Genomic DNA, 23,188 nt, shown 5'->3' with positions numbered 1-23,188 from the left:
GAACAAGGAGAAAAAAGTATAGTAGCACGCGCTTATTCAACAGTTGAATTGGCTGTTCCCTCGTGTGTAAACATGTTTAGTCTTTTAAGATATGTGAATGATTTGCAGTTGCTGAATAACGGGGGGTAACCGATTACATGTAATATGACAAGGTAATCAGGATACAAAAGCAGGTAACTTTATTCCCTTACAGTTACATTAAAATGACTCTCAGGCTTACAATGTGATGAAAAGCGCATATCGTGGTCCTTGTAAAAGGATCGGATTTTCTGTAGATTAATACTTTAATTGTGAATCTACTACTGCCTGAATTTGTTTTATGGTTCTCACTTGCTATTAGCTTTTATTTTTAATGTGTTTCATTGTTGGTGTATACTGTAGGCTACTTCCTGAATATATAACCTGCTTGCTTTACTACGGAAAGTAATCAGGTTACATTTCTTTTAGGCCCCGGCCACACGAAGACGAAAACGGCAAAACGCATAGGATTAACGCAAACGCAATCACAAACAAGCTTCCGTCCACACGCAATATTCACCGGATAGTGTCTGTCCACACGAGACCGCTCCGTTTAGCTCCAACCGCTGGAGAAGCTGCAGTACATATGCAGGAGCCTGTACGTGGCGCTGTAACTTCCTCCACAAAAGCAGCGAAGAAGCATGGTTGTCATGGTTGCCCTTCTGTTTATTCTCCGCGGTGGGGGCCGAGGGAACCGGGCAGAGTTTTTCGCCAGTCAACGTGTATTAAAGTTTAAATCTTCCGGACAAAATTATAAAAGTGCCGGTCAAAGGTCTTCTTTGTTATTTATTGAGCTTTAAAACAAATGAATAACGACTCTATATAATATAATAATAAAATACACGGGGCCTCTCTTTTTCCTCCCTCTTTTTGGACAGCGCCAGTGTCTGTCTCATGCAGCAGCTGGTCCAGTAATGACTGAGTGACCCGGCCGACAGTAAAAATAAACATATTTATAACTAGTTTAGGTAGTTTGAGAGGTGTCTCCGTCCTGTCAGATTAGACTTCACTCGCGTTTAGGTCCATATCGAGAGAAAGATAAATAATCTGAATTCAGTGTGCAGTTTACTTTGACGCGGGGGTGAGCAGCAGAGGTGGGGAGAGGCGGGGCTATTGCCTCATCATTATCAGAAAATGATCGTATAGGGCGTACACACGGAGCCGTTTGACCCCCCAGAGCGTTGCGTATGCCGTTCTATCCACCTTGGGACCCGTTATCATTTCCGCAGTCGTTTAGTGCCGTATTCGGTCGTCCTCGTGTGGCCGAACGGTCTATATGACACTAAACAGTAACGCAAACGACCGTTTTCATCCTCGTGTGGCCGGGGGCTTAGATACTAAAATGTAATCTTGAAAGCCTGTACTTCTTCTTCGTATCAAACTCACTGTCACGTCAAATCAAGGCTCTGGATGCTAACTCAGTTTTCTTTGTCAATACAAGACGCACTGAGGAATTATTACGTCAATTATCGACTACATTGACCATCAACACTGATTGGACATCCACTTGACATTCTCCCTTTAAGACCAGTGCATGTCACAAATGTTTGTATCTTTAAAAAAAATACATGGGAAGGTCTCCTTTTGGGCCATTCTGTATATTCAGTAGAGAGTATATGAGATGCATTAGAGCAGTGGAAAAAAAACGTCTTAAACTTTGACCTTCAGCATGTTTATTGCTTGTTTTACTAACTCTATGTGTTACTAAAACTGTCTATGTTTCCATAGACATGTCCAGCCTTTGCTCACCTGTTCTGTTTAGTGTCCTTTATGAACCAATCCTTGTGTGTCTCTACTTAAGCGAGAGCCTGCCTACTCCAGCTGTGTCTTGTTTTTGTAATAGGTTCTCTGTATAATACACGGGTGAATTTCCATTCACTCTGCGTTTCCTGGTATTAACAATTGTCATGTTGGCTCCTTGTGTCATAAGGTTGCTATTTATTTTATCAGTTTCTTTTACAATCTTGTCGCTTTTTTGCATTTGGGTCCACCTGCCTGCATTCCTTTGATTACATTTGATTTAAAATAAAAAATAGTAATATAAAATGATCCTCTGTCAAAGGATTTTTTATTTATAAATTGAAGGTGGGGTAGGTAAGTTTGAGAAACCGGCTTGAGATACACTTTTTGTTATATTCCATGGAATGCTCTTAACATCCCGATAGCAATGAATATCTTAAATGCTTTGACAACAAATCCATAGAAAAACGTCATCTGTAGAAGCCGTGGTGCTGTAAAAAGCACAACCAATCATCTGAGCCGGCCCGGCTAAAATAACTGGATGGCCTACCTGCCTGTCAGCCTTCCTTCTGTGCACAAACTTATCTCGTGCCCTCATTGGTCATGTGCGCCTTCGTGTGTGTTGGAGGAGGGGCTCTGTAAGGAAGTGGCAGATTTTCTCCGGCTGTGTATTTTCAAATTCTAAAGTTACTGTATTTCTGCAGCACATGATGTGATTGCAGTGAAATCAGTACCATGGTCAGATTCGACTTCCCGCCTGATCTCGAGTCAGCTGACGGCATCAACGGATCAGAAGAACATCTCACCAAGTGCCAACAGCTTGTTTGGCCACAAAGATGGGTTCATATCTGAAGCCATGTGAGCAGAATGATCACAGAGGAGGAGGGGAGGAGGAGGGGGAGGAGGAGGGGCGGCTGCAGAGCCGGGGGTCACAGTTATGTAACACCACTAATGTCAGACCATCACATAAGATGAGAAACTCCCCAGCATCCCTGTTGCTGGATGCCATTTTCTCTCAACATCAGTTAAAATAATCACATTACAGCTGAAGCCAGGCGATTCAGACCCGGGTGTCCAGTTGATTCAGGTGTAAAATGAAGATGGAACAGGGTCAATGTGTTTTGACTTCTGAAGAAATGTTTTATTATTTTTATAGTCTGCCATTAGGTTATCTCTATCATCTCTGCAGCTCCTATATGTCTGATTCATTTGAACAGCTAACGCTTCTGTGACGGCTAAACAATGTAGAATAAACTGCTCAGAAACCGTTCAACATTGAGGAAAACGTGCCTATTCTTGCCCAGAGTTTGAACTCAATACCACTTGAACATATATACAATAAATATGAAGCAAGCTGCTGATTAGCTTATAACATAAATTGGGAGAAACAGCTAGCCTGGTTGTTATATATTGAACAGACGTGAAAGTAGCATCAAAATAAATTCCAAGGGGCCCTATTATGCTCATGTTCAGGTTTTGTATTTTGTGTCTCTAGTGTGAAATGTTTACATGCTTTAATGCTGCAGCACCTCTTTTAGCATAATATGTGTTGGAGCGCTAGCCAATAGAAGTTTGAAAAATGCAAAAGCAGAATAGGTCCCCTTTAATATGAAGCAAAATGCTGATTAGCTTAGCATAAAAACTAGGTGAAGCAGCTAGCCTGGTTGATATACTGGGTGTTTCTCAATCTTGAGTAAAGCTGCTCCAGAGCCACTATTTCAAGCATACTACGTCATCGAGTGCCGCCGAAGTACTGTTCCAATGTCCAGCATACTTGGAATTCTACCGAGCCCGGCGTACTTCATTTGGAGAAATTTCGAGGCTGCACATGTGTAGACTCCGCGGTCTTAAAATCCCCACAATGCTTTGCGCACGGACCAATTTCCCCAAATCTGTGGCGGAAAATGTAAGGCGGGGCCTCTCATATGACGCACACCTGCACACTTGCTAGCCTGTACCACTTTTTTTTTTCTAATGCCAGGAAGTATTGGTGCCTCGCTTCTGAAGCAAGACGCTCTGAAGACATGTGAGCAAGCGTACTCGAGATTGAGAAACACCCACTGTATATTGAACAGACAGACATGAAAGTAGCATCAAAATCAACTCAAACTCAATTATTGTATAACTTAACAACAAGGCTTAATTTCTGTTTGTGCTTCTCAAGTCCATCGCCTTTCTTCACAATGGAATCTCTCGGTTGTCATGGAGATCATAAGATCTATGACCTATGGTATTTTCTTTAAGCTGCTTTTTCGAAGGTCACAGGATGTATCTTCAAGCTAGATAAATAAATAAATAAACCTTCTTCCTTCTTGGAGCAGGGCCTGTGGTCGAAACATGTTCACAACGATATTTCAATACTGTACGTTGGCGCTCTAAAGGCATTGGCTGCTTTCATAGTGTGCCACTTTTTCTACTTTACAACTGATTCAAGCAACATCTGAAACATTGTTATAATGTTTATGTTGTAAATAAAAGAAAGGGCATTCATTCAACACCTTACCTCTGAAGTGAAATGATAAAAAGACAGAAGGACAGGGGGAGAGATGAACTCCCCTTTTACAGATTGGGATTGACGTTTCTTGACAGGGGACAGCTTGTGGATTTCTTTCTTTCATGAGTGGCAGAAATTAGTGTGTGACATTTACTTTAAGTGCTTTTTTGTTTGCTGTCAATCTCAAGAAAGCACTATGAGAAAGCATGCATTTGGCAGTTAGTAACTGCACTCACCATCTTGCTTGATCAGGAGAGAAGGTTTTCAGCACATAAAAAGGCATTTCCTCTCTAAATAATAACAGCAGAGAGCAGGGCAGGCCATTCATGTCTATCTTGGCTTTTTTTTCAGCTTTCAGTAGAAAGACGTGTTTGCTTAATGCAATGCAATGGAACTTGGGTGTGAGATAAACTGAATACTGGACATTCATAGGTGGAGGCTATGGAACAATTCAACCCATCACTCACTAAAAAACCCTCTTTTTCCACTCCAATTTTATTTCTTCCTGGGAATATGCTCTGCTGAAAAGTACTTGTCTCTATTCTTGTCTTGCTCGATCTCGGTGCTGCATTTGATACTATCGACCATGATATCCTATTGCAAAGACTAGATCACTTAGTTGGCATAAAGGGAACTGCTTTAAGTCCTATCTGCGATAGAACTATTAACAAAGCACTTATATACTAATAAAGGGCTGGCTTATCTAAAGCCAGTTGAGTAGCACTTGAAATGTTTTTGCTCTATGAAGCCTGATGTACTTATATGATTCTGTTTTCTTCAAGTTTGTATTTTGTTGGTTGAACGCACTTATTGTAAGTCGCTTTGGATAAAAGCGTCAGCTAAATGTAATGTAATATAATGTAATCTGTCTGAACGGTATCAGTTTGTGTTTGTCAACGATGAATCTTCCATGCAAACCAAAGTGAGCCATGGAGTACCACAGGGCTCAGTGCTTGGACCTATTTTGTTTGCATTATTATGCTTCCGTTAGGCAATATCATAAGGAATCATTGTGTACATTTCCATTGTTATGCGGATGATACTCAACTATATTTATCCATCAAGCCTGATGAATCCAATCATCTAAATAAAATGTAGTGTACTAACCAGAGTTCGGAAAAGGGACCACATTATTCCTGTTCTGGCTGCCTTACACTGGCTCCCTATAGAACACAGGATAGAATTTAAAATTATTCTTCTCGCCTACAAAGCCCTTAATGGGCAGGCACCATCTTACCTTAAATAACTCATTATACCCTACTGTCCTACTAGGGCATTGCGTTCCAAGAATGCAGTAGTTTCTTGGTCGTGGATAAACTTTTGAAGTGTGATTAGCAACCATACTGCGGCTGAGAGTGCTCCATATACTGTTGCTGTGTAATTACACTGGAAAACATTTAGTCTACATGAGGCCTTGCATATTATCTTTCCACTCAAATGTTACCTCTGAGAATCTTTATCTGAAGTCATGAAAAAAATGTACATGACGGGCATACACGTCTACAGATTTGTCATTAACCTTCTCTGGGGTTTTTGCACGTTTAAAGTGCAGCAGAACGTAAGCATCACTTCAGATTTTTCCCTCTGCTCATTTTGTAATGCTTGACCGTCCAAGCATGAAGAACTGTGGCCTGTCAGATGTCATTTGTGTCCTCAATCCATGTACTTTCTGTACTTTGCTCAGATACACACAGCTCTGAAGGAGTGCTCATCAGTGGCTTTTAACTATGACAGAGAGCAACATTTGGATGGCATTGCAATATATGAATAAATAGTTCAAAACCAAAGGACCAAATGCATTAGAGATCAAATAAACGGACCAAAACAGGCTTATTATCATGGCTGTCGATGCAGAGGACAGAATGTTCCCTGTAATGTGTCCAGAAAATGTGAGAAGGAGTAACTCACATTGAATTACACACAAACTACAACTTTGTCTGTTTACTTTCTTACTCCTTAAAACACTGCCCATTTATTTAGTGTATTAATGAGGATGGCCGGGTTTCATCGGAGGCTCCCTGCTCCTCGGCTGTCTGAAGGACCGAGGCCGTTTGGAGGTGTGGGACCCGGGCGACAGAGAGGCTCCTGTGCCACCCTTTTTTTTGGTACACACTGATTTCGACAGGTGATGTTAAGATAAAGAAGAGCGGAGGAGATCTGTCTCTATGTCACGCCTTGCAGGGTGAAGGATGAAAAGTAATGTCCTACTTTGAAAAGTGACAGATATATGATAAATATCATAAGAGAGATGAGTAAACCTAAAGTCACTTTGTCCTTACTTTGGTTATGTAACCGTGGAAAACTCAGCGAGCAGCCTCTTTCTGCTGAGGAGACTGAGGTCTTTCGGGGTACAGGGGGCACTCCTTCAGACATTTTTACGACTCTGTTGTGGCATCAGCCATTTTCTATGGTGTGGCCGGCTTGGGGCAGCAGCATCTCGGCTGCTGCCAGGAAGAGACTGAACAGACTGGTAAGGAAGGCCAGCTCTGTCCTGGGGAGTCCTCTGGACACTGTGGAGGTGGTGGGAGACAGGAGAATGGCAGCCAAGCTGTCCTCCCTGCTGGACAATGTGTCCCACCCCCTCCAGGACACCCTGTCCTCACTGTAAAGCTCCTTCAGCGATAGGCTGCTGCACCCCCGCTGTCTCACGGAGAGATACCGCAGGTCTTTCCTTCCTGCAGCGGTCAGACTATACAACCAGCACAGCCCCTAGTTGACCCCCCTCCCACCCACACACACACACACACACACACACACACACACACACACACACACACACACACACACACACACACACACACACACACACACACACACACACACACACACACACCACACACACACACACACACACAACACACACACACACACACACACACACACACACACACACACACACACACACACACCACAACACAGACTATATCACCCCTTGCTGCTAAATATCAACAAACTATGTGCAATGTGTGCAATATATATAGATGCTGTTAATAACTGTGTAATATATGGCTGCTAAATCCTAAGAACTGTTACAGGATGTGCATTTTTTTTAATTATGTAACTTTTTATTTTTTATTATATATTTTTTTAATTATATCATAACTTAGTACTTTTTTTTTTAATGTATGTCACATATTTAACATATGTAACATTAAGCTGTCTGTGGCTCTTTTCCCCTCCGTGGGACTAATAAAGGTATTCTGATTCTGATATGATGAAAGCGGTGGTGACACAGTCAGCAGGGATTTGCTGCAACAGCCCAGGCCACATGGAGGTAGGGTTTTACTTTACTTAACAAGACGGATTCCCCCCCAGACAAGCTTCATTTATAATGCATGTCATGTAAATAAAAAATAAACTATTTGTTGTGTTTTACAAAATGGTTTGAAAATAAGCAGGAGCAGAAATGTGTCTGGCTGAAAAAAAAGAAGATAGAGAAAAATATGAGAATAAAAAAAGTATGATGCAATTGATGCAAGTGATACAAAATACATTTCTATAAAGCAGTTCAGCAATTTAGCATCTGGGCATTGAAATGAAGACCATCTTTCTTTGGTCTGTGAAACGGGCTCCAGCTTTCAGTTGAATTCATGTTTGCTCTTTAATTGTTGAAGAAAGATCTCTATGCGTTTAATATTCATTCGCTGAAGGTCCAAATGGCTACAGATGTTCATTTCACCTGCATTGAGCGTCATAGTGATAGTAAGTAATACTAAACCACAGAGCAAAGACTAACAGGTCAAATGAAATGTATGAATATTTTACCAATAATAACAGCAACATGAGCAGACCATTGGACACTGAAATGAAATAAACTTTTGTTTTAAATTAAATCATACTTTATTATGATAGAAGAAAAAAAACATAGTATGTATAGCCACACAAAGCTCCAGTCCCTCTTTCAGTTCATGTGAGAGGCTAAACTACGTTAATAAGAATTTTCCAGTAGAAAAGATAAAAGTGAAAATGTGACTGAAATGAAAGTTATTTGTCTAAAAGATTTAGATATTTTTAAGTATAAAACAATGATTATGTAAGAAAAAAATAATAAAACAAGAACACAAATGAACACTGCACAAAGACCTCAGTTAATGGAGTTTGTTTATGTGGAGCGAAGACCCCCCAAAGGGCATGAGGTGCAAACTCAGATCTTCATAAGTGAGGTGGACTGCTATTATTCCCAACCATTAACAACGCAGAGTATCGAGTCAAACCTCTCGGACTGATAACAAATGAAACAATTAATTAGAGCGTGGCATTTACATAACAAAACATGAAGTGATTGGATTAAATAAAAAAATAAAATAGTGCACAGAATGCCCTAAAGTCTTCTTAGGTGCAGCAGTGAACAAGATATCATTCTATATATACTATGCACAATGTGAGCTTACACGGTCAAACTATCAGAATATAGTTGTGCTATATGAAAACATATGATGAGCAACAGGTACATCAAATAGTTTGATGTACAGGAAGAACTATGAACGATAGATTCATAGTGGTGAGGTCTGAAAGAGTCGGCAGGGAGGCCTTTAGTAGTCAGAGACAGAGCTACATGTGTCCCGTCTATTAACAAAACATTTAAAGCTGAACCTGCTCGATCATTCTCTATCGTCGTTTAAATTCTGTCGACATGGAAGGAAAAAACATGAAACAGACAGAAAAGCTTGGCTTGAACCTGAACTTCAGTAACAGACACACAGGAGAAGACACTGAGAACATTTTGGAAATCTTTCACTGAAAAAATAAGCTTTTCCTCCATAATACCTACAAGTGAAGTGCCCAAATATATACATATTTTCATTTCACTGCAGTTATTAGAATACCTACAACCAAAGATTCCCTTCTTGGAAAAAGTGGATTTAAAATATTTCTTCATAGCGGAGAATTATATATACAATCCCTCTTAAAAAGGTGCCTCACAGTGTACTTTGTCCCTTTTCATACTAGAAAAGTAAATTATGTCGCCTGAACAAAGAAAATAATGAATTCAATATTATTTTAATATAAGAATTCACGAGTGAAGAGAGCTGCACACGTTTCCCCCCTGTCTTCACGCAGCAACAGTTTCTGAGTGTGTGTGTTGAGAATGCTTCTTAAACAACCATTAGCATTATTTCTCCGTGACATCAACAATGATGTTAGTGCTCGATGGTTTGTGCTTAGCTAATGGAAGTCAGAAACATGGAGTCTGGAGGCTTCTCAGTGCCAGAAAGAAGCAAACATCAGGACTTCTGCGTCCATGGAGGACTGGAGTATTCCTCGGATGTCCTCGGCTAATGTTAGCAGTTTCCTCCTCAAGGACTTAACCTCAGAAAAACATAAAGTCCACGAGGTTAGATGGAGCTTCTGCGTTTATTGAGTCTTCTGTAAGTGTTGATGCTGTGCAGACCAGTGGAAACTGAGCTGATGCCTGAGTGGCGCTGCAGGCTGCACACACAGCCGTTAGAGTGCAGCGGGTTGGAGAACGCCTCGCCATGCTCCATGTAGGTGTCCGAGGTGGAGAGGTCACGCGGTATGATCATGGGCATGGAGTATTGAAGCTTCTCTCTGCTTTTGTACCAAAGGCAGGAGCACATGGATTGGAAGTGGAGCACTTCAGCGTAAACATTACGTAGACCCCGGCCCGCCGCCCCTCCACCACTTCCTCCAACCCCGCTCCCTCCACAGCCCGAGGGCGTGGAGGAGTCGGAGGCCTGGTCTACAGAGCAGTGTATGTGTCCGCCTGCCTGACCGTTATGAGCGAGGAGAGCCCTCTGCTCGGCATCCCTCTTCTCGTCCTCTGCGTTCATGGTCATGAAGCGCAGCACGGCTAAGTTGAGGAAGGCTCCGATCACAGCCAGGCCCGTCAGAATGTAGATGAAGCTGAAGGCTACGTACTCCGGCTTGGTCTGCAGCGCATGCTCGTTCTGCAGCGCCACGTAGTCCCCGAAGCCTATGGTGGTGAGCGTGATGAAGCAGTAGTAGAAAGCATGAAAGAAGCTCCATCCTTCAAAGTGCGAGAAGGCCAGCGCCCCCACACACAGAGTGCATGTGCAGGATATGAAGCCGATGGTCACCATGTTGACCATGGACACCTCGGTGTGCCTCATGCCGATGCACTTCTTCAGGCGGTGCAGCAGGAACCTGACGAAGGTGTTGATCCGTTCACCTACGCTCTGGAACATCACCAAGGTGAGAGGGATGCCCAGGAGGGCGTAGAGCATGCAGAACACCTTCCCTCCATCTGTGCTGGGGGCTGCATGTCCATATCCTGAGGGGGAGAAGGAGAAAGGAGCAGGGTTACTAGGGCAGAACTAATTACATCTACAGTGCAGAGGACAGGGGTCTGAGAAAAGAAGGCTGCAGGCTGGGAAAGATAGTCAAACCCAGAGAAGACACATATAAATGATTTGTATTCTTTACTTCTTATACATTCAAAGACTGTTCATCTCACAGCGGAAGAATGCAATTGAAGATGAGAATGCACAGCCATGCGGCGGGACCGTCCGAGCATTGATGTGAGAGACAGCCTGAATTATTCATTGACGATAGGTCTCTGTGAGTGACCCCAGCTAATGAATACATTCTCACATAATTAGTCCTCTACATTTTTCCAAATCAAATAAACTTGACAGAGCAGAATACGTGCACATATTAGTCCTTATTTGGTTTATGAAATCACTCTTTGTCCTGCAGTCCTTTTGAATGTTAGGATTACAAGAGCCCGGTAGCAGAATACAATACGTCGGCAGTGTGGGTTTGCGTGTGCTTCGTTGAGTCTTCTGAACAGTGACACAGCTGCCTCCTCCCAAAAAAGAACATAACTTTTCCACAGAGCAGCTTAATGGCACAGAACATGTAATGTCAACGTTTGAACAAGAAGCATTTTAGTAGCTTAGTTCCCATAAAACTGAGAAGAACCAATGAACCATTTACCACAGACAGATTAAAAATATATATGGAAATGAGGAAGAGGAATACGCAAATACTGGTATTGTTGTTATTGGTTTACTTTTTCGAGTTATTGCTTCTTTCGACTCCACCCACTCCCCCCTTCTTCGTCTTCTTCCTTTTTATTCATTGATATGTATTTGTATTTACTTTTCTTTATGGACTTTCATCGCTGGGAGGTTCAGAAGGGTTGCTGCTTGAAGTGGACATATAATGCTAATTTCCAGGTTCATATTAGTGTTTTCTGCCTCGTCTGCTTCATGTTTCCAGGTATTACTGTTCAAAGGGTCTTTATTTGTCTCATACTGCCTGTTCTGCAGCACCTTTTTTTTTTTAAATTACCTATCTCAATTAGTCACTAACCAGTGTAAAACTCCTGCCTGTGTTCATCTGTACAAACTCTATCATTCTACTATCCCTTTAAGAAATTATAAACCCATTCTAAATATTATTCTATGTGTCACCATGACATATATTTGTTTCTATTCAAATGATCTAAATAAAGTATATTCATTTCAGTATTGTATTGTCAAGGACTGAAATGGCTGTGTGGAGAATAGCAGCGAGCGCTCTCCAGCAGCCAATTGCATATGAGTATGACTCAGACTGACTCTGACTTGTTCTGTATTCATTCACACTGCGGAGCTCATGGGTTTGAGCCTCCTTCTGGCACATTTTAGGTTAAGCGCCAACCTTTTGTCACGTAACGTCATCCTCTCACTCCTATTGTACAGCGCAGGAAATGCAACATCATTACAGAGTGAGAGATGTTCCCCACATGTGGACCTGTTGCACACAGGAGCCGAGATGATGTCTCTGATAACAATGGGATCAGCAAATGGAAAAGATTGACCAACAGTTTGAATTTAATTACTCTGAGGGTTGATTTAATTCTCTGGGCTCTGGTGTTCTTGTCACACTGATCCGTATGGTTGATCCATCTGTCTGTCTAGTGCCAAATCTGTTTAAAGCTTTCCCAGTTGGGCGAGGGAAAATGAGAGCCATAACAAGTGATATATATATATATATCTTTGTGGAGGGAAAAACCTGAAGAACATATATATATTTTAACCTGGATTACATTTTTTTTTCAAAACAATTTATCTCAATTTTAACCATTTCTCCATAACTTTAAATAGCTTGAAATGTTTTCTTTAAGCTATTTTAACTTAATTCATAAGTACTGAAAAAAGAAAAATGGAAGCACAAGCGGAGGACGGTTATAGAGTTACATAATGAAAACTGACTGAAAAATGGAAAACCCAAGCTACCATACGCTACTGGTCATACCAGACTGAGTGAGGTCGCACGGTCAAAAACCCTGAGTGTATTAAACTGAGCATGAGTGAGTTGTGTTGCCTATGATTTGAACTTGCTAAAAGAAAGAGTGTGTTATTTCCAGGGCCGTCCCTCCCTACAGGCCGATCATCCAGACTGCGTGGGGCCTCACCTTGCGGAGGGGGCCTCACCTTGCGGAGGGGGCCTCACCTTGCGGAGGGGGCCTCACCTTGCGGAGGGGGACTCATCCTGCGGAGGGTGACTCAACTGAGCCGAAAATGAGACGCACCTATGCAGCACGGTTTCGCCGCTGCAAGGCTCCACTAGCGGTGCCCCCACCCACCCCCGTCGACGCTCGCGAAACAGAGGGCCTCATCAAAACTTTGCGTGGGGCCTCATATTGGCCAGTGACGGCCCTGGTTATTTCCTATTTAGAGGGGACTCTCTTTCAGTCTCATTCAAGGAAGTATATTCTGCTGGTAAGTAAATCCACTTAGTGGCCGTTGATCACAGAAAGAGCAGGGCAGTGTGTTCAGGTGAGCACAGTGTGAGCTGCAGGCCTGCCAGAATCTGTCAGCAGAGGATCGGGACACGGGGAGGACCGGAGTGACAGCGGTGCGTGTCAAAAGCAGACGCAGGAACTGGAGGCGACAAGGCCAGCAGACCCACCGTGAGAGAGAGAGAGAGAGAGAGAGAGAGAGAGAGAGAGAGAGAGACCCGCTCCTCCTTTCCCTGCTCCCCGACTAAAGTGACAAAGTTATCATAGACAGGACGTCTCCACGGCGTGTCCCGGCACGCAGAAAAAAGCCACCAGGGCCACTGCCTCTGTTTACATGAATAGCAGTCACTGCACAGGAAGAGGAACAAGTGCTGCCTCACCGCTCTGAAAGGTGAACAAAACAACGGTCCAAAGAGGTTTGAATGACATCTGAATAACCCCAGACCTTTGCACCAGCTGAAGCTTCAATACCGAACACTTGGCTGCAGCTATTTGCACATACTTCATGCATAGACTGGAAAAGTGAAAAGAGACATGTGGGAAATGACAGGCCATCAGGTCTTTCTGAAGGAAACAGTGATTCCCGCTCAAAGTAGCTCAGTTTCTCAATTTGTGTAATGATTGTTGCAACATATAAAAGGAAAATCAAAGACTTTGCTGCAACCCGGGGCCGATCGTCTCATAATCTAATTTCTGTAATTATCATGTGAAAGAAAATGTGAAAATTGCATAATGAGGAAATGCGATAAGAGCTTTTAAACGACTTGTTACGCAAAACTAACAAGCAGGGGAGGCTTGGGTTTATAAATGTCAACGGGGCACAGGTGCAGCATACTCTAAAGCTCATTCCCCCCTCGCTGCTGCCTCTCATTACTGAGGCGTAATTTACAGCCAATCATTTACGTTGAGACCTCTGGCAACAAGCTCATTTACATTCTTCAAAACAAATCATTTTTCAGAGAGGAGAATATTCCCTTATGATATCCTTGCCGTTCTAAAATACTGCTCGTACAATTTGGAGATTGAATGTAAAGCCGTGAAAAAATTCATATTCACAATTTCGAATCCAATTATTCATCCAATCAGATGGTCCCACGTCTTTATTCACTGCTATGCCATGTTACACCTTAATCATATTTTCTAATTTCATGGTTTCTTCCAATTGTAGTCATCTCTACCAATGCAAATAACATAATTGATTCTGGCTGCTGTTACACCTTTTGATTGTGAGTTTCCCTCCAAAGAGGACGGCTCAGCATGTACAGTTCTGTCCTGGTGGTATCTGTCTCTAAAACACAACACCACCCACTGCATCCAAAGCCTTCATTAGACTGATTCATTAGGCAGGGATATAAACAGGCTTTGAAAAAACATCAAAGAATGGCATAATGTGCCTGTTAGGGCTCCGCTTCTCTGTCAGTCAATTACATGTCCATTGATTACCAGGCATAATTTGTTCTCGCCAACCAGATGAGGAGCACCACCTATTCCTCAGGTCCGCAGCTCAGCTAATGGGGCGGGATGCTCACAGAGGCGGCACATTTATCAGGGGCTAATTTATCAGGAATTTGTAAAAAAGCGGAAGGAACCAATGTGTAAATAATATATATGCCCACAACATGCAAACAAAAGACCACAGTGGTGTAATTTCACATATAAAATGAAAGATATGTGCACACCAGTGGGACAGGCTTAACAAAGTGTGTAATGCAACATGCCATGGTTTACACACATACATAATGTGTTTCAAACAGAAGACAACGTCTCTGGAGAGGAGACTTCAGGATGTGTAACAGAAATGCTGCTGGCAGGCTCTCCGGGGTGACTGATAATGTGCTCAGACGTCTCTGCACCCAGGGCCACACTGTATAAAACACACATCAGTGTGTGTGTGTGTGTGTGTGTGTGTGTGTGTGTGTGTGTGTGTGTGTGTGTGTGTGTGTGTGTGTGTGTGTGTGTGTGTGTGTGTGTGCGTGCGTGCGTGTGTGTGTGTGCGTGCGTGCGTGCATGCGTGTGTGTGTGGGGCAGGGTTTCACTCCAGACCGAGAGGCAAAGGTGAAAACAGAAGACGGCTGGATCAATGTCTTTGCGTAAATGTGTAATGAAAGGAAGCTTCTCATGTGGTTAATTACTTTCGGAAGAATTCCAAATGAGGTTTAGTCGTTTATAAAAGCCTCTAAATAAATAGTTAAACTAAATCAATTAGTGTATGTGCATCGTTCTCATATAGATGATCTTTTAACAATTGTAAAAAAAAGTGTAAATTGTACTTTTATTCTTCTGCTTTTGATAACAATGTATTACATGTTCAGACTGAAACTGCATCTTCCAACGAAGCAGAAGGAGAAACTGTGCATTTCAAATAATATCAGATATTGAGATTAAATCGTTTGCTATGTTGTTGATTATTGTGAGTGCAGGCCGGGTGCTAAATGAAGGTGACTCAGACATTTTGATTAATTGTAAAAGCTTCTGTCATTTGGATTATGGCATGGTTATATACTGTGAGGATTGAGGAAACAGTTTAAAGAGGTTTAAGGGAGAAAATCAGGGGGGAGTTTGTGGGAGAGAAACTCCCTGTGGAGGGAACTTTGGGATGTTAGCTTTAGAAGACCATTTACATGAACAAAAACCACATTATAGGAAAGGGAAAACCCCTAAAAAGCATAAAAGGGCCCCTTTGGAAAAAAACACCGAAAATGTGAAAAAGACACACAAAAAAACATCTCCTTTAGAAGCCGTGAAACTGGAGTAGTTCTGATGATTTACAGCTCTACTAACAGCTGACTGTCCGTACGAGTATCTCTGCACTGGTCTGTAAACAAACTCTTTCTGCAAAGCTGACATGTGCTCCAAGGTGTTACACAGAATCCCAATATGTATCCGTATATGGCCGGCCTAATTCTTCACCATACAGGTGGCCCGAGCAGTCAGCTTCGAGGGACGTCACTCTTTTACACCATCCAGAAAAGACTGCGCAGATAGAGGAATGTTCTGAACAACCATGCAGATAAACAGCGACTATGTCATCTGTTTGGTACACACTGTATTTGAGCAGCAGCCCACTCTGCTTCCCAGCGTGCCTCCTTCTTTCATCTCCAGCTGCGTCTGGCCAAAGGTAAAGTGTAGCTCTTGTCCACTTGTAAGCATTTCCGCAGATATCACCCAACGATGATCTATCACAAAATGACATTGAGCAGCCGTATCCCACACATTATGTCCCATTTCTAACTTAAACTCACATCCGTACTCTGTCACAGACACCTCGAACTCCAGATGACCCCTGAGTGTTTATGCAGTCCCTCAAACACAAGCCCTGCTCCTCCCGCCCTCACTCCTTTACTTCGTCCGGCTTTTGACCCACAGGGCTTTGCTGACAGCTGCTGTGTAATGTCCCTGTGTGTGAAAGCCAAGAATTCTAGGAGTACATTTTATTGGAAGAAAAAACAATATCAATATTTAAAGTCAATGAGTTCAATCATGAATCTAAGAAGCATGGTTGCCTCATTCATTTCTAATGAGTAATGGATTAGAGGGAAAGCATATTTTGCTGTTTCAATCATTTCAGTGCAGTATTACTCATTAGGGCAGCAGAGGTGCAAAGCTGGATGCCAATATATTTTAGTGCCATCAGTTAATAAAGCTAAAAACTATGTCAGTGCCCCTATACTTCATTAAGCTTCATACAGTATACCCTATAACATCGGTTTTTAAGTATTTGAAGGGATGGCGAATCGATTTCCACTTGTCTATTGTCGTTTCAAATAAAGCTCGTCTTATCAGGCAGTCGAACCACTTGGTATTGGTGGAAAGTAACATTTACTCAAGTACTGTACTTAAGTACTATTTTGTTGTACTTTATTTGAGTATTTTCCATTTATTCTACTTTTTACTCCACTATCTTTATTTAACCATACTGTAGGTACCAGCATACTGTTTACATATAAAACGTAATTTAATGTACTTTAAAATGATATTTAGCTGACATTACTACATTTCTACTACTACTTTCTAATTGAGGACTTTCACTTGTAATGGAGTATTTTCTGACCGGATTATTTCTACTTTTACTTAAGGATCTAAGTACTTATTCCAACAAAATATTGAGGTTGTAGATCTGGGAGAACGAATCCTTTGACCTGACGTTTGAAAGTTAAAATGTGCACGTATTTGGAATTAAAACAATTTGTTTTACTGTTTTTCTTCAGCACTAAACGATATCCTGCTGCTTATGCCCTTGCTACTGACGAACATATTTCATCATCATTTCAGCAAACGTCCCCGTCGATTCTCACCATCAATCATGTTGGTTTCTATATAAAATGTTTCTATATGTTTGGCTTTTTGATTTTAATTGATAGAACAGCCACACAGTTAGGAGAGAGTGGATGACATGAAGAACACCAGTGCCCATCAGATTTTTATCTTGGTTTGGATTTGATCCTGGGTCACTTCGGAGACGAATAAGCCTCAGTATATGGGTCACCCAGTGCAGGTGAGCTATCCAGGTGCCCATACTAAGATGTTTTTTTAGCTAAAACCAAACCCAAGCCTCTCTGATGGAAAAACACATATATGTTTTATATATAGTTACTCTTGTACTTTGTGAATAATATTTATAATAAGTTATAAATCACAGAAATTGGAACATATTTTGTCCTGCAGGCTGGATTGCATTTAATGTCAAAATACATTTCCACAGTTAAAATTGAGATGGTATAATAAAGAATGTATGTAATGATGGGTTTGAGGGCTAGCCAAAGTCAGCAGGTATAAGGTCTTCTGCTAAGTGCAGCATTGGGGCTTAAATCTCTGTTTCGTCCTGTATGTAATGTGACAGTGTCCTTGAGGATGACACCAAACCCTGTTGCTTTAAAGTTGGACCTGTCCCAAAGCCAAGATACTTTAATCACTGGTCCATCCTTTAAATGCCAAGACACTTTTTGGCTCTTAATGTATGTTGGCTTTTCAACCTGGATCAGAATATTTGGAACAATGCTCTTTTTATTATTTAGTACTTGTAATGATGTCTGCTGTTTTGACTTTACTCTGTTGTTGCAGCAAGAATAATCTCTCCAATCAAACTTTCATTATAAGCTCCGGCAGGGAGCAGAAGACAGAGAGAGAGAAAGTGGTATACGGGATGTATTCATCACAAGCAATCATGCTGTAACGCCAGAGGAGACAGCACATTGGCAAAGTGTCTGTCTGGGTTCACTTTAACTCGGTTACCTCTCTGTGGGCTCCAAATCTGGCCTGGGAGCGTGTGCTCTCGTCCAGCACACAGCTGGGGCCCAAACAATAAAGGCATCACCAACCTGAATCTATCCCTGAATGTACCTGTGTTGTTGTGAATTCCTTTCATCATCTCACGCAATACAGCATTCACATGTTTTCTGTGCTTCCATCAAAAGCAGAAATCTGTGTATGTGTGTGTTCGACCGTCCTGGTTTTATGTTTGGCTTTCACTGTGAACAAAAAAATCCCTATCAGGGTCTATTTCCAAAAGGAGTCCTAAGGTTCCTTTTTAGGGGATATGAGAGGAAACCTTGGCAGGCCGTGGTTTTCCATGAGGTCAGTAAGCAAGGCATTCCAGGCAGAGTGTGAGATCTCAGGGAGGGTTTAGCTAATTAAATAAATCACGTGATTTATGTACCTGATATACAGTTGATATGGACTTGTTTTAAAACTCACAACACAGCTGGACTAAAATGGGGTTCAGATACACAGATACTGTACACAACGGTGAGGGAGGGCTGGAGAAGAGAGTAGGAGAGGACAGGAAATATAGTGGGATGAAAGGGTAAGAAATAAAGATGAAGGGAAACAGATTTTGAATACATAACTCATGATCTCACCTGTAGTAAATTTAAAAAAGACCCATTAAGGGAGTTACGTGTAAAGCTTTAAAACTTAATTCAGATGGTAGGAAGTCTTTAATTTGTAGTCATTGCTAATGTAGGATTTCTTTCCAGGCTCGAAGGAGGTCAACTCAAATAACAGAGGTATCCGTTTCAAGTGCTCCATTTGGGTTATCTGCTTTAAAAGTGTGTCTGTGTTGGCAGGAAGAGAGAAAGAGTGAAGAGAAAGTGAGAACATGGTGTGTAATATGATCCTGGAATTTGAAATAGTTTCTTTAGGGAATAGATGCTGAAATCCTGTGGTAACCAGCTGCCAAGAGCGCTAAACACTTTCCTTTTGCTGCCAAGAATGATAACAAATTAAGGGGAAAAGAAGATACTCAGAATGATGACGTAATTGCTCAGCCAACGTGCTCCATTTTCTGACCTCTTTCTCCGTCAACAGCTATGACAAGTAATTCCCAAACAGGGGTACGTGGAAAGATTGTGGAGATGCTCAAATATAAAAAAATAATATTAATATTATGATTGAAATTAAAATCCACATGTTGAAAACACATGATGCAAGAGAGAGGTTACTGGTAATGCATTTTGTATTGGTAAATTGACAGCTTAAAGCAACAGATACATAATTTAAATAAATAAGTAATAATAATAATAATAATAATAATTCCTTATATTTATTATAGCGCTTTTCCAGATGCTCAAAGCGCTTCACAAATACACATTACACATACATGCAATGGTCATGTACTGTGGACAATACCCACAGGAGCAAGTTCAGTAATGATACAACTTTGAAATAGCTGATCATTTGGTTAACTAAAAGTAATCGTGGCTTTTGGTGGCTAAAAAATATGACTACTTCCTACGACTAGCTACTTCCAGCTCGGAAGTAGTTTGTCAAAAGTATTGTATAAACAGTTGTTATATTTGTTAGCTAAAAATAATTGTAGCTATGGTCAAAATTACGTAAATTATTTAATAAGCATTTAAAATTAACCAATATAAACACGATTGAATGCAAACAGTGTGGTAAACATGCCTTTAGTTTAAGCTACTTTGTTTTTGATTGGTTGCCGTGGGTCTCAGTTTGTGACACCTGTGCAGGGCCGGCCCTGACCAATTTGCCACCCTAGGCAAGATTTTAGCTGGCGCGGCCGCTTACACAGTAAATTCCAATGTTAATAAAAGCACCGAAAAGCACACAGAAGCTGTGTACGTTTTTTGGGAGTTTGATTTATTTTAAATGAATACAAATACAAAATTAAAACCTATAATTGCATTCTAAAACCATTATTTCAAAAAAAGAACAATTTCACATAAACCTCTGGTTTTTACTGGGACTGGGGCAGTTCAACTTGATTTTGGGGGGGGGGGGGGGGGGGTGTGCCATAGTTTATGGGCGCTGTACGCAACATATACGTAGTTCTGTTAGTATAAGATAATAAGATGTACTTTGTTGATCCAAAATCGGGAAATTGTGTTGTTATGAAATAAAAATCTTTTTTTTTTTTTCTATTTCTAACTTCTTCTTTTTTTTTTTTTTGGCGCCCTCTATGGGTTGATGCGCCCTTAGCATTCGCCTATACTGCCTATGCCGAGGGCCGGCCCTGCACCTGTGGTAATTGTTCACATTTCAGAAAGAGGGCGGGAGAAAGTGAAGAGACAGTAGGCTTGTTTGAGACAAGCGAGACCTGCGCAGTTGCGATCAACGTCTTGCTAGTGCATTGCATGATGGTTAGTAATTTTGTCCGACTTGCTCTGGAGGCTCGCCCACATGAGACGTTGAAATCTCGCGGGACAAAGACGCCCGCAGCCTTGAGAGCGAGGCGCGGCGAGGCGGCGCAGTTCCTCTCCACGAGCTGCGGAAGCGAAATACTTGATGGGAAACGGCTCGCTGGTATCTCGAGCTGAGCGCTCATTGGTGGTTTTTACCACGTGCTGCTGACGAAACTCTCCAATTTGCTCGGCAAAAGTTTGTTGTTGTTTTGTGTCAGTTTTACGTCGCCACATCCATTCATATTTTTCATTATTGTTCCACAATGTTTATCATCATGAAATGAATATCTATATATTTTATACTATACTTGCACTGCTTACCGTTTTCATACTTTATATATCTTAGCATATTCATACACACTGTTCATACTGCTCACAGGCTGATATCTAGTGTATTCATACCCCACTGTTTATTCATCATTCAATTCATTCTATATGTTATTCTGTCTATTGTGTACATTACTTTTCACTTCACTGCTTGTTGCACCTGGTTAGAAGCTAAAGTGCATGTTGCTGTCTCAGTACCTGTAATATGTGCAATAACAATCAAGTTGAATCTAATCCTGAGCAGGAACAAATGTATTTACTTAGTACATATCTGACATTAACGATTAAACACATGTGCATTCTTTAGAAATGCAAACCGAGTCAAGCCGAGGGGGATATTTGTGTTACTTGTTATTGGATAATGTATTTCCACTTCATAGAGTAAAGGCTAATTGTACATTGTTACAAAACAGTCAGTCAACAATTGTTCAGTTTACTCCAACTCCTTGTTTTGGGTCAGATATTAAAAATAGAGCGTAGTAAACTGGATTAGGTCTGATGTTAAGTATGCCAATTTCCCTATTTAATTGTATGGTATTACCATTCGCCCTAGAGGTAGCTTTAGGCAGAGAGAAAACAAACTCAAACACCCCCTCATTCCAGTCAAATTAAATGGTATGGATGTGGCTAATAGTTATAGCTATCGCGAAACAGAAGAGAGGGGGGGGGGTGGAGCTCCAACAAGCCGTTTAGGACAGAGAGGGAATACCTGGTGAAACATACTATACAGAGATGCTGTGAGAAACCAATGTGAGTTTGGAAAATTGCACAATATAAATGTATTCTAGTAGACCTCAGCAATATAATTATGATCAGTATAAATGGCCATGACATGGGACCTTTAAGTGATGTTACAAATACTTATTTTAAGCTAAACCAAGGTGTTTTACTAAGTTACCATTTGTTTATGTTTCATTGTTGATTGTTGAAACGTTAACCACAACTTTAAAATGGCTATCATCCGAAAAACAAACGTTCTCTTGATTCTTTATCAAGAAGTTGTATTGGAAAATCATTTTCAGGAGGAAGGGTTGACAAATGAGCGATCAATAGTTTGATATCCACTTTTAATAATAGATAGTTGTAAATATAATTCAAAAAAGCAATGCAAAGAAAATAAATGACAGATATATTAACTTCAGTGTTGATGAAGGAGTTATGTGACAGGGCCGAGGGCACATCATGGACGGCGGCTGGGAAGAACTCGCCCAGACTACAGTTTGCATAATTAGTCACAGATGTCACAGCAGATGATGGGACTGAGGATGATGAAGATAATTGTTGGTGGAATATAAAAAGAGCAGTGACACACTTACATCTAGGCTAGGAATAGGGCCAAGTGTGAATCAGCAGACAATTGTTAAAAATGCACACACTATTAACTGCCTTTGATCCATCTGCACCCGAAACAAGTGTTTAGTCTCTGACGCATGTGACGTGCAGAGACAGCTGATACTGATGAGCGTAAACAATATTTCATGGTTGTTAGTCCTGACACACTGGAGGGGCTCCCTGCGGTCCAGCAAATTAAACATTGCATGAGAAAATAGTGCAGCTTGATGTCATTTAAAAACAAAACATACGTGACAAGCCAGTTCAAGTTTGACATGATTATTTTGCGCCTGCCTTGTGATTCTGGTCATTTGGAAGCAGCCGGATAATGTTTTATTCAGTTGGATGCTCTTTTTAAAAATAGCTTCTGCTTGTCTTGCTGACTTATTTTACCCTCCGACACATTTATTTTCATCCCTGTTTTTGACTTCCCACCCTCCTCTCAGTATATATTTCACCGCCCCGCCAGTGTCTAACTCAAAGAGGTGCATTTGCTCTCTATTTGCAGCCTCTGCAGCACAGTCACCTGTCTCTGTCACCTGATTCTTCTGATATACTCCAACACGCTCTGGCCTCAGTTCAGCTCGTTCAGCTGCTCTCAGAGAACAGATGCTGTCCTAAACTGACATGTGCTGGCAAAAAGAGGTGAAACGCACAACACAAACACAGCTCAATTTACACAGCAAAGCGAAAACAATATGGAAAAACTCTGGATGTAATGAGAAGAGCACACATACAGTAGGGACAATGACAAACATCAGTGCCGGGTTACACAAAAAGATTAATTGAAAAATGCAAAGTACATCCTGTACTGAACATATTGCCGAGTACTATCCTTTGTGTCTTTATGTTGTTGTAGTTGTGGTTTTTGTTGTACTACTTTTAACCAATGTTTGGGACTATACATCTTTTAGGACTAGAGTG

At 41.3% G+C, this 23,188-nt stretch overlaps 1 protein-coding gene across 1 annotated transcript in view; it reads right to left on the bottom strand.

The window, feature by feature from the left end:
- Positions 1-8,134: 8,134 nt before the first annotated feature.
- Positions 8,135-23,188, bottom strand: part of kcnk3a (potassium channel, subfamily K, member 3a) — a 51,652-nt gene continuing 36,598 nt past the window's right edge. The window contains exon 2 of the mRNA XM_034076222.2: positions 8,135-10,505. Coding sequence (XP_033932113.1) covers positions 9,589-10,505 — 917 coding nt within the window. The 3' untranslated portion in view covers positions 8,135-9,588. The remainder of the gene's footprint in view (positions 10,506-23,188) is intronic.

This window comes from Pseudochaenichthys georgianus, chromosome 24 (genome assembly GCF_902827115.2).
Source record: "Pseudochaenichthys georgianus chromosome 24, fPseGeo1.2, whole genome shotgun sequence".
Lineage (NCBI taxonomy): Eukaryota > Metazoa > Chordata > Actinopteri > Perciformes > Channichthyidae > Pseudochaenichthys > Pseudochaenichthys georgianus.
Note: the sequence above shows the minus strand (reverse complement) of the source record. Positions and strands in the feature narration are given on the sequence as shown.